General features: G+C 42.7%; 1 protein-coding gene across 4 annotated transcripts in view; it reads left to right on the plus strand.

The window, feature by feature from the left end:
• The window catches only part of EVA1A (eva-1 homolog A, regulator of programmed cell death), a 208062-nt gene that overhangs the window by 45394 nt on the left and 149474 nt on the right, over window positions 1–13194 (plus strand). For all 4 annotated transcript variants that reach the window (XM_009560443.2, XM_054063340.1, XM_054063342.1 and 1 more), the window contains exon 2: window positions 11484–11698. In XM_009560443.2, the coding sequence (XP_009558738.2) occupies window positions 11484–11698 (215 nt within the window). The remainder of the gene's footprint in view (window positions 1–11483; window positions 11699–13194) is intronic.

Genomic DNA, 13194 nt, shown 5'->3' on the forward strand with positions numbered 1-13194 from the left:
GTAGAAATCACTTTAAGGTTAGGTACTAAAGACAAAAGTTTCATTGACAGCAAGACTTTGGGAACAGCAGAGGCTGAAGAACACCAGGGTATCTCTAGAGACTGTTCTAGCACTAACAACCACTTCATTGGTTTAACGCAAGCCCTCATTCACCTGTGGGAGCCCGTAGGGATCTTCAGGGCAATGAGTTACCACTGTACTGACCTTACCCAAGGTGAGCTTCACCTTAGGAAACTCTTACCAGAAGAAGGTCATGAAGCCATTGCTCAGTGCCATGATGCGCAATGACCAGTTCATCTTTCTTTTGATGCTTGTAATGAAAATATGTTTGAGCTAGTTAGATGGGTCTCCTTTTATAGTCAGCAGAGCAGGCTCAGGGTAAAGCAGTTTCAAACATGGCTTGTTAGCTATTCTCGCATACCTCTACTTTGGAATAAAATGTGTCACATCTGGCAGTGTTTTCTTCTTTCTATCAACTGTATGGAGAGAGCTCAAATGATAAGTAAATTTGGTGGGTGATGGAGTCTAAGGGGCATCCTTCTAAGTCAAAAACATGCTATGGCTTTTCCTGGCTAGGAAACAAAGCTACTTTCCCTCACCAATGAAAAAAAGACAAAATCTGAGAGCAGAGATCTGATATGTCTTCATAATGGAGCCGAAGCCAGGATAAACTAATTTAGCCAGTAATTTTTAAGGTTCCCAACAAAAATACTGCAAATTCTGGGATTAAGTGATACGATTCTGTGGGAAAAATAAAACCACAATTAAATTGGTGAGATACATTGAGACAGACAAGGTTTTTCACTTGAGCACCAGGAAGGAATAGCTTGTTTATCGGGCAGAGATGAAGCTTCTGCATTAGTGCTTGATCTTTAGTACAAAGACCAACCTGCCTTTCTTCCCGAGTACAAATTTCCTGTCCTTTCCTGCAATGCCTTTTCCAGGAGGAACATGTGGGAAGTTGAGCTTAGTTACCTTCTAGCTGGTTGGGCAACCCGACAGCTCCAACTGGTAACGCTCAGGATGCCTGTCTCTTGTTAGCACTGCTTATATCAATCTAAAAGAAAACCCAATCCGATTTGCCTGTGAAATTGCCATTCCTGCTACCCCGACAACATTTATTGTTGCTTTAAGTAGTCCCGTGAATAATAAATTCCATCTTGGCTGAAGTCAATGGCTTAAACAGAAGATGCTGATCTGGCAGTTTTGCCTGGTTGTTGTAAATGCAAAATGCTGCACATTTTGTTAAGGCGATATTTGAGGTTTGTTGCCAAGTCATCAGAGAGAGGACATATCAGAAACCAGGGGCAAACATACTTTTTTAGCTTCTTATTTGTTTCGCTTTTTTTCTTATTTGTTTCGCTTTTTTTCTTATTTGTTTCGCTTTTTTTCTTATTTTTTTCTCTCTCTCTCTTTTTCTTTTTTTTTTTTTTTTTTTTTTTTTATGGTCAGTCTGAGCTCCTTTTTTTTCTTGGATAATTTTTGTCTCTGGGTAACGCAGTCCTTTCCGCAAGCTGGTATGATATGGAACTCAGCCACATGGGAACATAAAGAGAGGTCACTTACAAACAGTGACCTGCTCAAAATCTTTCTCTTTTCTCCTTTTTAGTGTTTTAAGGCTGTTCTCTGCTTGTTTCTCCAGTTTCCTTTGCTCAAGTGACTCAGCCTCCACGATGCCTCCAACTGACTCTTCCAACTCTCACCGCACTTCCAATTAATAAAGGAGAAAAAGGATGTTGTAAAATATCTACTCTACCCTGTGTCTCCTTTTGTTTTCCCTTTTTCATTTCCTTCTTTTTCCCCTATTCTGCTTCTTCCTTTCACTGTTTAGCCTTTTCTATCTTGTCTCAGTCTCTCCTCATTTCCTTTCCTCTCTTGGGGTTCATAAAGCTGCCACAGCCTGGCCAAAGCAAAGAGAAATATGCATTTCACAGGCGAAGGTCACGCAGAGGGCAGCATCATAGTGTGCATTGCAGGTCCTGGGGATAAGGATTCAGGCTCATTCCAGCGCTGTTGCTGTCATTAAACTTGTCAAATCTACCTTGAATAAGAGTAAATAAATAAAATATGGTATTTAAAGCAGAAGAAAAAGGGAGATGTTAAAATCCCAGTGTTGGAAACAAACTTTTGCCTAATTTTTGAATTTTCATGGGAAGTGAGTTCTAGGAGAACAAAGTACAAGGTCTCTAGTCTGGAGAGGGAACTGCAAGTGTGGATTCTCCACAGTGGCTCAGCAGAGCTCACGCCATATGCTGTGAGCAGTAGCTGCCCTTTATCATTGTCCCCCCAAATGTCCTCCTCCTTCACTGGAAAAATTGCGAGGTGGCAAAGCAATCAAGAGTGATTTGACCTACCTGAGCATGAAAATTGCCTGTCCCCTACCCTTATTCCACAACCTCAAATGAGGGAGACATTGAATTTCACAGTTTGCACTACAAAAAAAGGTTCCTAATAACAATGACCATTGGATAATTTAAGTGCTTCTTAAAACCGGTGGGAGAGACTACAACCTGGTTGGAAGTATTTTCGTGTAGGAGAACTTCTTCCCTGCCAAGATGGTATTTGCACATGTAAGTCACACTCTGTTATTTCATGCAAGGTGACAGGATTTCAGATTTGCTCTTGGGGATCACAGGAATTGCTCAGCATTTTGACCTGCCAGTTGAAATCTATTTTTCTCAGGGATGCGTAGGTCTTTCTGAAGGCCCCAGAGCTGGCTTCTGGCGCTCGTGCGAAGTACGTCTGCTTGTAATGGCTTTAGCAGCAGCTCCCGTAGGGTTCTGTACTTCTGCCTTCACTCCTGCCATTTGCCCTAGTCTAAACGCAGCTGCCATCTCTCTGTCCTCATAGTCTTGTCAGAATAAGTTGTCCTGAATGGACAGAAACTGGTTTGTTGATGTTCTTAGCCCTCATCCTATTGTCATGGCTTAGTTCTTGATTTGCTTCAAGAATTGGTCAGTGCATATGAGGTCTTGTCTGTCACGTGTGGTCAAATAACTGTTTTCTTTGTCCCAGTGTGATATGCTCTGCAAAAGCTTTCTTTTTATTTGGATGAGAGCAGAGCACTTCCCTGCCACTCTCAGCACAGCTCTGGGCAAAGGCCAAGCTGCTTTTAGACACTTCCTCCACTGCAGAGGCTGATTTGTATTTCCCCTGCTGTGTGTGTCTAATGCAGACGTATGTCTAACCCTTCCCTCTGCATTTGCAATGGCAAAATTCTGTGTTTTGGTCAACCTGGAGAGTCCCCACCTTTCCTGGCTTGATGCTCTGTGTCATGCTGCATGGGGACATGAAGGAGCTGCCACTCACCTTGCCAGACACCTGATATGCCAAATAGTTCCTATTTCCAGAGAAGATTTAGGAATAGACATGGAATATTTAGAAATAAAGATTTACCTGGTCTAGTGGGAGGTGTCTCTGCCCACGGTGGGGGGGTTGGAATGGATGCTCTTTAAGGTCCCTTCCAACTCAAAGCATTCCGTGATTCTGTGAATGATTTTCCTTGGCATGGGGTGAACTGGTAAACCCTGCACTTAAAAATAGTAGGTGGAAAAACAAAGGGGGCTTTCATTGGGCTTGAAAGAAGATTGCAGTCAGGCACCGTGCTTACCAGCCTTGAATTCCCTCTGTGTGATAAGGTCAAGGACACCCCAAGAAGCGATTTGGTGGAGGTGAAGAGGGGCCTTGCAGAGGCTCACAGGGTGCTTCTCCTCTGGGAGTGGAGAAAATACAACAGTGATTGTGGAAATCATGGGTTAGGTGGAGGTGGACTAAGATGCTGATCGCCATAAAACGTGCTTGGCCTCTTGAATGTGTTGTAAGATGTTCAGTGAGCTGAGAGCATGTGCTGAGGGCGGTGCATGGATGCAGCTCCTGACTCCTTTCCCTGTTACTGTGTTGGGTAATCACATTAGCAACACGTGCATAAGTTGCTCCCTGGCCCTTGGGAAACAGCACAAATTAGATTTCAGCAATTTTAGTGAGCAGGCCAGCATCTGCAGAAGGATTGGGCTGTGGGCTGCTGGAAGACACCAAGATTTGGGATTGTTGTTGTCTTAGCCAGGGTCATTCCATTTGCGTGTTAGATTTGTAATGATATTGATTTCTGAGGTCAAATTTTCCGTAAGAATTGTCACAAGAAGGAGTGGGATCAAAAGGATTTTATTGGGTTGTGATTTAGCCCCTGTCAGCCACAAAGAATCATGTGGACATTTGGTCTAGTCCCAAGCTGGCACCAAAGAACTGAGTGGCTTCTTGATTTACCCTAAACCAGCAATAAAGAGCCACATAGCTGCTTGCTCACTTCACCTGCCCTCGTGGAAGGAGTATTTGAAATGAAGGAGGCAAAGCTCGTGGGTTGGGATAAGAACAGTTCAACAGGGCAGCAAAGGAAGAGAAAATGCAACAATAACAATAATAACAATTAAAGAACAGGCAAAATGCCTGATACACTGTGCAAATCCCTCACTGCCCGAAACCCCACGCCCGATGTGCTCCTGATCCAGTAGCCCCAGCTATGCTCTGCAGCTGCACCACTGAACAATCCCACCTTCTTGTGAAAATTATCTCTTTCCCTGCCCAAACCAGGAAATTAACCCTTTTCCAGCTGGAACCAGGGCATTGTGGAACTGGAAGTCAAGATGAACACCAGCAAAACTTGTCTACATGAGGAAGTTTACTAGAAAGGTGTATTGGTAGTTACGCAAGTGTGTCCCATCGTGACTCCGAAAAATGATATAGGTATTATTATGGCATCCTAATTATACCATTGCAGTTTTGCTGTTAAAAATCTCTTGTATATAAACCATCTAAAGAAAACTGTCTTTCTTCCAATAAAATAAACCTCTTATAACTTAATTTAGAAGAGCTACATGACCCCTGTGGTGTGAACTCTTTATCGCTGCTTGGAATGCAATAGTAAGGCCACCATGAGCAGATTTATTTGTGTGATGTCTGTGTTTTGGAAAGGATTTGGTTGAGAGCCAAGGAGAAAGAGCCAACTGAAGCTGCTCAGGCAGTATCACCCATATAGTTCCTTCAGCTATAAAGTAGTGACCTTAACACTTACTGCATCTTTATCTCTACAATGAAATAGTGCCTAGCTTGCCTATAGTGCATGGAATTGAACTGTTTGGGCTGTAAGAAGTATACGCTATCTCTCAAAATTACAATTCTCATTCTCCAAGTACTGAATAAACCCCCTAAGGCTTTCCAAGACGATCTGGTAATTATCTTTAGGTTATGATATATTTTATAAATATGATTGTGCTACGAGCAATATACTTTATAATTGACACATAGTACATAGCTATGTATGCTAGGTTAATTGTAAAAAGTATAAAGTAAAGTATTAATGTGTATTAATATTTATAATGGTGTAATAATATTTTAACAAAGTTTTCTAAGACATTTAGGGCTGCAAAAAATGAAGATTTTTGTTTTTAAAATGCGTGTGTGTGAGCACCAGCCTACAGGAAAGCTGGGGAGGGGCACTTTATCAGAGAGTGCAGCGACAGAACAAAGGGGAATGGTTTTAAGCTGAAAGAGGGGAGATTTAGATTAGGTATTAGGAAGAAACTCTTGCTGATGACATTGGGGAGGCCCTGGCCCAGGTTGCCCAGGGAAGCTGTGGCTGCCCCATCCCTGGAGGGGTTCCAGGTCAGGTTGGATGGGGCTTGGAGCAGCCTGGGCCAGTGGGAGGTGTCCCTGCCTAAAATCATTCCATGCTTCTGCTTTTCTATATCTCTCTACATACCAACATGGGTTTTTGTAGCGGAAAGTGTTAGGAGTTACCAAATCTGGTAGCCTGAGGCACGGCTGTGACAGTCCTGCGTTCTCAGGTCCAGGCAGCAGTGATGCTGAGCATCTAGACACATGTGTGTTTCTGTCCATGCAGTTCAACACAGACAGAAACGCTCAGCATTCGTGCAATCACAAACAGCACCAGTGTCCTCATCCTGTTCCAAGGAGACCTATGAAATACTACTCAGCATTTACAAAAAGTTATTTTGTTTAGCCCTGCCATGCTGATGAGCAGCTGTAGTTCTAAATTCAGTCATTTTAGAGCAGATTTTCTAAGTTAAGAAGTGGGTACTCTTTGGAGTCACAGCTGTGGTACAGAAGATCAGGTAGTGGGTGAGGAACTGTTGGCTTAAAATAGAAGTATTTTCCCAAGTATGCTTACGAGATGTTCAAGTTTTTCCAGTGCTGTGTAGTATCTGAAAGGTGAAAGGGTTGGGCAGTAGCCGAAATGAAAGCAAATCTCTCTGTAGAAGGTTTGTAATAGCAAGTTTTAAGCTCTAGTATTAGTAACAAAGCAAAACAAACCCTACTTGTCCGTACGAGGCTGCTCTGTGATTTGAGAGCGCTGCTTTTACTGCTGCAACCTCAGGATTATCAGTAATGCCTGCTATGAAATGCATTCATTGAGTTACTTGCTCTGGCTTCAAGCCTTGCCTGCGGTCACATTTCAGCCCTGTCTGCCTGTCCTCGTGGCGTGTTATTCTATTCCACTGGCTTAGCACTGTTTGAGTGAAATGTAATGGGTATCGGTGTTCTGTGTGTAAAGAGCAAGCTGAAATTCTCCAGCCGTAGCCTATCTGAAAAAGTGTGGTGTAGTGGCAGGCTGAGCTCCAGAAAAGGATCTGATTAAGGTCTATCCTGGAAGAAAGTTCTGTTTCACATTGAGTCTCAAAACAATCTGCAAGGAAGCTGAGGAAACTAGAAGAAAGGAACAGTAGATCCTGAAAAAAACAATGTAGGCTTGGAAAAAAAGAGAATTAAAAATAAAAGAATCTGTGTCAGGCAGGACAAAGGCAATGTTTCATTCTCTAACATAATCAATTGCACTGACTTCATGGCTTTCAGATGATGGGAAATCACTTATTTTTAAGTCTAATATTAAGCACTTAACTCCTATACGTTGTTTTAATTTGGGAGTATGGATGCCCACGAACAAAGATTCCATGTCCTCAGCACAATCTTTAAAAAAAGTGACTTGCCAAACCCAGAAGTTTGAGATTGCTTTTGTAATCCCAGATTTTCAATAGATATATAGAGCATTTGGAAAAGATTTGATGGGCTTAATGCTTCAGATCTCTTTTATGCTTTTAGAATGCTTTTAAGCTGAAATACGTATTTTTAAAGAAAATCTCAAATTACCACCTGCTCTAACATTTTCTTCCCTGATGAGTGAACCACCAAAAAATTCCCTGATAAAATCATGAGAGTTGATGTCACTTCCACTCAAAGATGAACCATAATGAAAGAGAGTTGATTTGATTCTGGTGGTACAGCTGGAATGTTTTCCGCAAATAATTGTTTGCGTTCAGGTCCTGGATCTGAGAATGATGATTTCACATCCTAGAATTTGAGAATGAAGAATGGGGTGGCAAAAGTCTTTTGCCATCTTTAATAACATCCTTCCCTGTCTTTGTTTGGTGTGGACACTTGTAAGGATGTAGTTTATAATCCAGATAATAATGGAGAGAAATATACTGGATGAGGAGTGATCCAATCATTTGATACTATCTTCATCATCTCAGTTTCTTGGCTGTCATATTCTGTGGTCTATGAATAGCTGGTCAGTGATCTGCTGTGTCGTTTTACTGAACTAAAAGAGTTTTTTGTAGCCATACGAAAGAGCCTTTCTCATACTTGCCAGGAAGGAGTCAACGAGCCCTGTAAGCTATTCCTTTGTGTACTTATGAAATGCTTTTTACCTTAGTAGACAAGTGCCATCGAAGTCCTCAAACACCTGCCACTGGAAACATGTTTATGCATTTCATTCAGTAAAGAACATCCCAGTAGTTCCCCTCCTGGTGCCACATGTGGTGGTACAAAAGTTCACCGGAGGCTTGTTACGGAAAATTCAGCAGAGATGCTAGAAACAATTCAAATTTTGGGTTACTGAACCATGAATCAATGGGTGAAGAAATGCCAGCACTCAAAGGAACTACCAGTGGATGTAGTGCAAATATGGCACACTTAAAGAAGAAAAGAAAAAAAGAGCATTAATTTTTACAGCCACTTCCTTTTGCTCTTTGAAGAACATCATGTCATCCCTGATCATGTCCATGCATCTTCTCTCTGACAGTGGTCAGTGCCAGATGTTTCAGACGTTGTGCTTTATTATTAGCCAGTCACCATCAAAGCATTCAATCCCTTCAATATCTTGAGCTTGAACGAATTCGAGTTATTTCGAGATTGCTGATGGAAGACGAGAGGAAGGAGTTGTTTCAACAAGCAATCTGCACTAATTACAGGGGTTGAAACCTTCGCTGATCCTGGATTTGTAATATGAAAGGCATGCTCTGGGATGGCCGTTCTGACACAATAATTGAATATTCAGAGGAGCCAGTAGAGTCTTGACTGCACTTTGGTTGCACTTTGCTTCTAGTTGCCTGATAGGTCACCCTCGGGGAAAAGTCCTGATGCACTGGAGTAACAGCATGGGAAGTGGGGTTGAATTTTTCATGTTATATTCTTGTAGTTTGCTTTCCTTGATGCACATCTATTACGGTTGCCTTACTTTTGAGGGAGAAGAGCTGCTCTCTCCAGGACTAGGTGTACAGCATCACACAGAGCATGTGTGACTGGGAAAGGAGATGCACTCCAGTAACTCATTTTATTCCCCACAGCGTTTCCTTGAACAACTGAGATAAAAGCACTAAATTAAATAGTGCTGTTCCCTGATCTGATGTAGCCCTGTCACTTAGTCTAATTATTGGGGCTGTGTCTTGGACTTTTTCTCATAAGCAAATGATGCCCTGAGGACTTGGAAATTAATATGTTGACTTGAGTAAATATCTATTTGGCACAAACCTTGGGGCACAGTAGCAACAGAACTGCTAAATAGGAACTGCAGATTAAAGTTTAGAGAAATCAGGGAATCCAGTCTTCACAGTGGCAGCTTGAATGCTGAAGCTGAATTACCGTGTGTTGGATATCTCTAAGAGTAATGATTATAGTTGGTTTAGGCACCTTGAAACTTGGACCAGTATTCTTTCACGTAACTTCTGAAGTTGTATGGTATATTGGTATGGAAGAACTGTTCCCAGTAACAGCTCTGGATGAGGCCATGCTATTTTGGAGAGTAAGAGGAAGTTGCTGGATTCAGCCTTAGGAGAAGAGAAAGGTCCCTAGTGTTGTTCAACTTGGTGGAGTAAATATACCCTACAGATGTGTCTGCAAGGATAGCTAGAGTTGATGATGAAATGATTCTGAGCAAGCTGTGTGGATTCTGTCACGCCACACAAATTGTCCTTCTCTGTGTGTATTGTTATGTCATGGAAGATAGGGTGATGAACGGGAAGATGCAGTGCGCCTTGCAGCTATGAAGGGTGACTGCGTACCAAGGTGGTCCCTCACTATAGCAGAGATACCGAGAATCTGGAGAGAGTTCCTTCGGCTGCCAAGAAGGCGAGAGTGCTGGAACATATTGACCTTCCTGTACCCAAAGGGGCTACAAGAAAGCTGGGGAGGGGCTATTAAAAAGGCATGGAGTGGCAGGATGAGTGGCAATGGGGATAAACTGGAGAGGGGCAGAGTTAGGCTAGACATAAGGTGGAATTTCTTCACGCTGAGGGTGGTGAGGCCCTGGCCCAGGTTGCCCAGGGAAGTTGTGGTTGCCCCATCCCTGGGGCCAGGTTGGATGGGACCTTGGGCAGCCTAATCTACTGGGAGGTGTCCCTGCCCATGGCAGGGAGTTTGGAACTGGATGGGCTTTGAGGTCCCTTCCAACCCAGACTATTCTATGATTCTATATGATGGATAATAATAAACTGAAGGAGCTGGTCCGTGCATCTAGAAGAAGCAAAGAATAAGGAGAGTGGGTCCTAATTTACATTACCTAAAGGGTCTATAAAGGAAGCAAACCCAGACTTTTCTAGCCTAGTCTAAAAATAATGTCTATGTGACTAAACCAGTCACATTTTAGCTAATTTTAAAAACAAATCTAAGATATACCTTATATTCCCTTTTAGGAATTTGTCCTAGGATTGCTTATTTCTCTTAGTGTTTTTTTCTTTTCTCTCTACTCTGTCTCTTACGGAAAGAGTCTACTATTTCTTAAGAAATGAAGTATCGGAAGACAGGTACAGGGCACGGTTGGATTGCTACTCATAGACTTGTGTAGGTGGAAGACTTTCAAACTCGGTACAGAAGGGAAGTCTGCAGGGTTGAATGGGGCCATGGCTGACACTGATGTTGGACGTGCTCTAGAGTTCCCTGCACAGATGTCTCTATATCGGCACTGCAGTGATTTTCCCTCAGATTTGAGTGTGGCCAAGTCAGGATTAGTTTGGCAGTTGCCATGGCAACCTGATTGCAATCGGCCCTTTTAACTCAGTGTAACTGTAATGGGGCTTTGTCCCTGTGCTTTATTCTTGTTAACAATTTCATTATTGTGAATAACAAACAAGGAGAGATTTGGTTCTGCGTACAGTTTAAAAGGATTGAAACTTTGCCGAACTGTAGAGAAAGCAAAGCTTCTGCGTCAAAGGCCTGGAACAGAAGGTGCAACCAGAAGAATTGAAATAGCATACTCAGAAGGGAGAGCAAAGATGTGATTGGTGCGCTGTGGTGGAATAGGACTTCATACAACTGACTGTAAGCCCAACTTTCCCCTTAGTAGCTCTGTGTCTGGGCGTTTCTTGCTCATGATTTGTAAGTTCTCAGGAAAGATGAGGTTGGAAGGGACTTCAGTTCTCTTGTCTAACCTCCTGCTCAAAACAGGGCCAACTTGAAGGTCAGACCAGGTTGTTCAGGGCCTTATTCAGAAAGGTCTTGAAAATCTCCAAGGGTGTAGATGGCAGAATTTCTCTGATCAATCTTCTTCACTGCTTGCCTGTCCTTATGTGAGAAAGTTGCTTCATATACCTGGTCTGAAACTCTTTTCTTTTATTTTGTGTCCGTTATCTCTTATTCTCCTGCCATGAACCACTGTGAAGAGCCTGGCCCCATCTCCTTAATAGCCCTCCTGCAGATACTAGCAGACTGCTATTAGTTTCCACCAAAGCTGTCTCTTCTCTGGGCTGAACAAGCTATTTCTTAGAGAGCAAGAGCTCCATCTCCCAACTGACTTGGTGGCCCTCTGCTGAAGTCACTCGGGTTTATTGATGTTTGTCTTGCATTTGGAGGCCAAAATTTCCATGTGTTATCTAGATGTGGTCTAAATCATGAGTCTGGCTCAAGCTGCTTTTCCTGTAAACTTGATAGCTATGCCAACGTAAATTGGTGGTATAATTGGAGTAAGACTTTGGAGCATCTGAATATTGCATCCACTAAGGATGCGATCCACTGTTGCTGAAAGCCAAATCACCGAGTTTCTCCCCCAGCACCATGTAATCATCTCTCTTTTTCATATGTGTGAGATAAACTCTGCACTCTTCGTTGCTTGTTAGTTGCCCTAGACTGTACTGCTGTAAATCACCTAAATATTAACTACCTTTAACTAATAATGGGTTTTGTAATTTGTTTTTCAGGATACATATCACAAGTACTAAAGAATTACACTGACCATGCCTGTGATGGAGAATATGTCTCCCTGAGATGTCCTCACAGAACCACCATCAGCATCCAGTCTTCTTTTTATGGCCGAATTGTACCAAGTCATCAGATGTGTCCTTCTCGCTATCCCCACTCCTATGCAACTTTAATTAAAGAGGATGTTGCCTGTTCAGTTGGCACTTCCCTTCAGGTATTGCACCTTAAACCGCATGCGTTCATTCTGGACTTCATCTTTCCTTGGCCAGGCAGCAGCTGTCGGTGCTGGTGCAGCATAGACCTGTACTAAGCTGGGTAGCCCTGACATCTCACACTGCTTAGTGGATAATTTATTAGACAGGACTTAATCAGATTTTACTGATTAATTTCTTAGTTTTGCTGCAACTCTAATCAGTAAGAGTTCAGGCACGTGATTGAAACAGCATTGCGCTGGAAGACCACATTATGTTTGGGTTCGAAGATTATTTCTTCCAGTTTTCCTTCCCAATGGTTAGCTTTTTCAACACAGTCAGAAGTTGCAAAGGCGTGGAGTGATAGGATGAGGGGGAATGGCTTTAAATTGGAGAGGGGAAGATTTAGAGTAGACATTAGGAGGAAATTCTTCACACTGAGGGTGGGAAGGCATTGGCCTGGGCTGCCCAGGGAAGCTGTGGCTGCCCCATCCCTGGAGGTGTTGAAGGCCAGGCTGGATGGGGCTTGGAGCAGCCTGGGCCAGTGGGAGGTGTCCCTGTCCATGGCAGGTGGTTGGAATTAGATGATCTTTAAGACCCCTTCCAACTCAAACCATTCTATAAATCTAAGTTGTTGTGGTGTTCTCTTTACTTCAGAACTGATCCGATTTCAAGAGGCTTTTGCTTTGTTAACCTGAAACCCACAGAGAATCTTTGGCTTTATGTCTTCTGACTCATTTGGCTCTTGGGCTGCTGTAAGTGATCATACATCACTTAAGCTTGTAATCTCCCAAGCATCAGCTCTGTCCATTTGTGTAGGGGATGCTGACTATGTGTCTCCTCCCAAAAGCACGTGACATCAGCAAATCAAAGGATTATTTGGAAGGTGCCAGTGTTACTTAACTGTCAGTAGGAACAAGTAAGATTAGAAACATGGGTTGGCTGGTATTGTTGAGATGAATAGAGTCTGCCTCTGGATGTTGAAATATGTTCAAGACTTTTCGAACGTAGGATTTGGGATTGTGAAAACTTTTGGGCAGAGATCTCAAGCATCCAGTGTGCTTATGGATATGAATCAATCTCATAACAGAAATTTATAGCAGAACTAGATTAATGATCCTACAGGCCTAGCGAATAGTTTCTTTTATAATTTGGCTAAAGGCCAGAGTTCCCCCCATCACTTCTCACTCTTGCATTCAGGGTTTTTAAGAGAAATTTACAGCGTTTTTTGAAAGTCAGTAGGAGTGCTTTGGCTTCTAAATGTCAGGGGCAAATTCTCAGGGGGTTGCAGAGGGTTGGTGTTTGCCAGTAGGGTTAACCCTTAAGCTGACTGATTTGCAATTGCCCTCGTACCACTTCCACTGCAGAACAAATGCCTGAGTTGTTGTATCGGGGGATACGGTCCTTATTAGCGGAAAGTTTTCTCAGATATGATAAAGTTCAGGTATGAAAGTTCATAATACGAAGAGGCAGTTGCGTTGTTTAGGGTGGGAGAACATGGACTGAAGACTTTGGCAGA

Source organism: Cuculus canorus, chromosome 3, assembly GCF_017976375.1.
Source record: "Cuculus canorus isolate bCucCan1 chromosome 3, bCucCan1.pri, whole genome shotgun sequence".
Classification (NCBI taxonomy): Eukaryota; Metazoa; Chordata; class Aves; order Cuculiformes; family Cuculidae; genus Cuculus; species Cuculus canorus.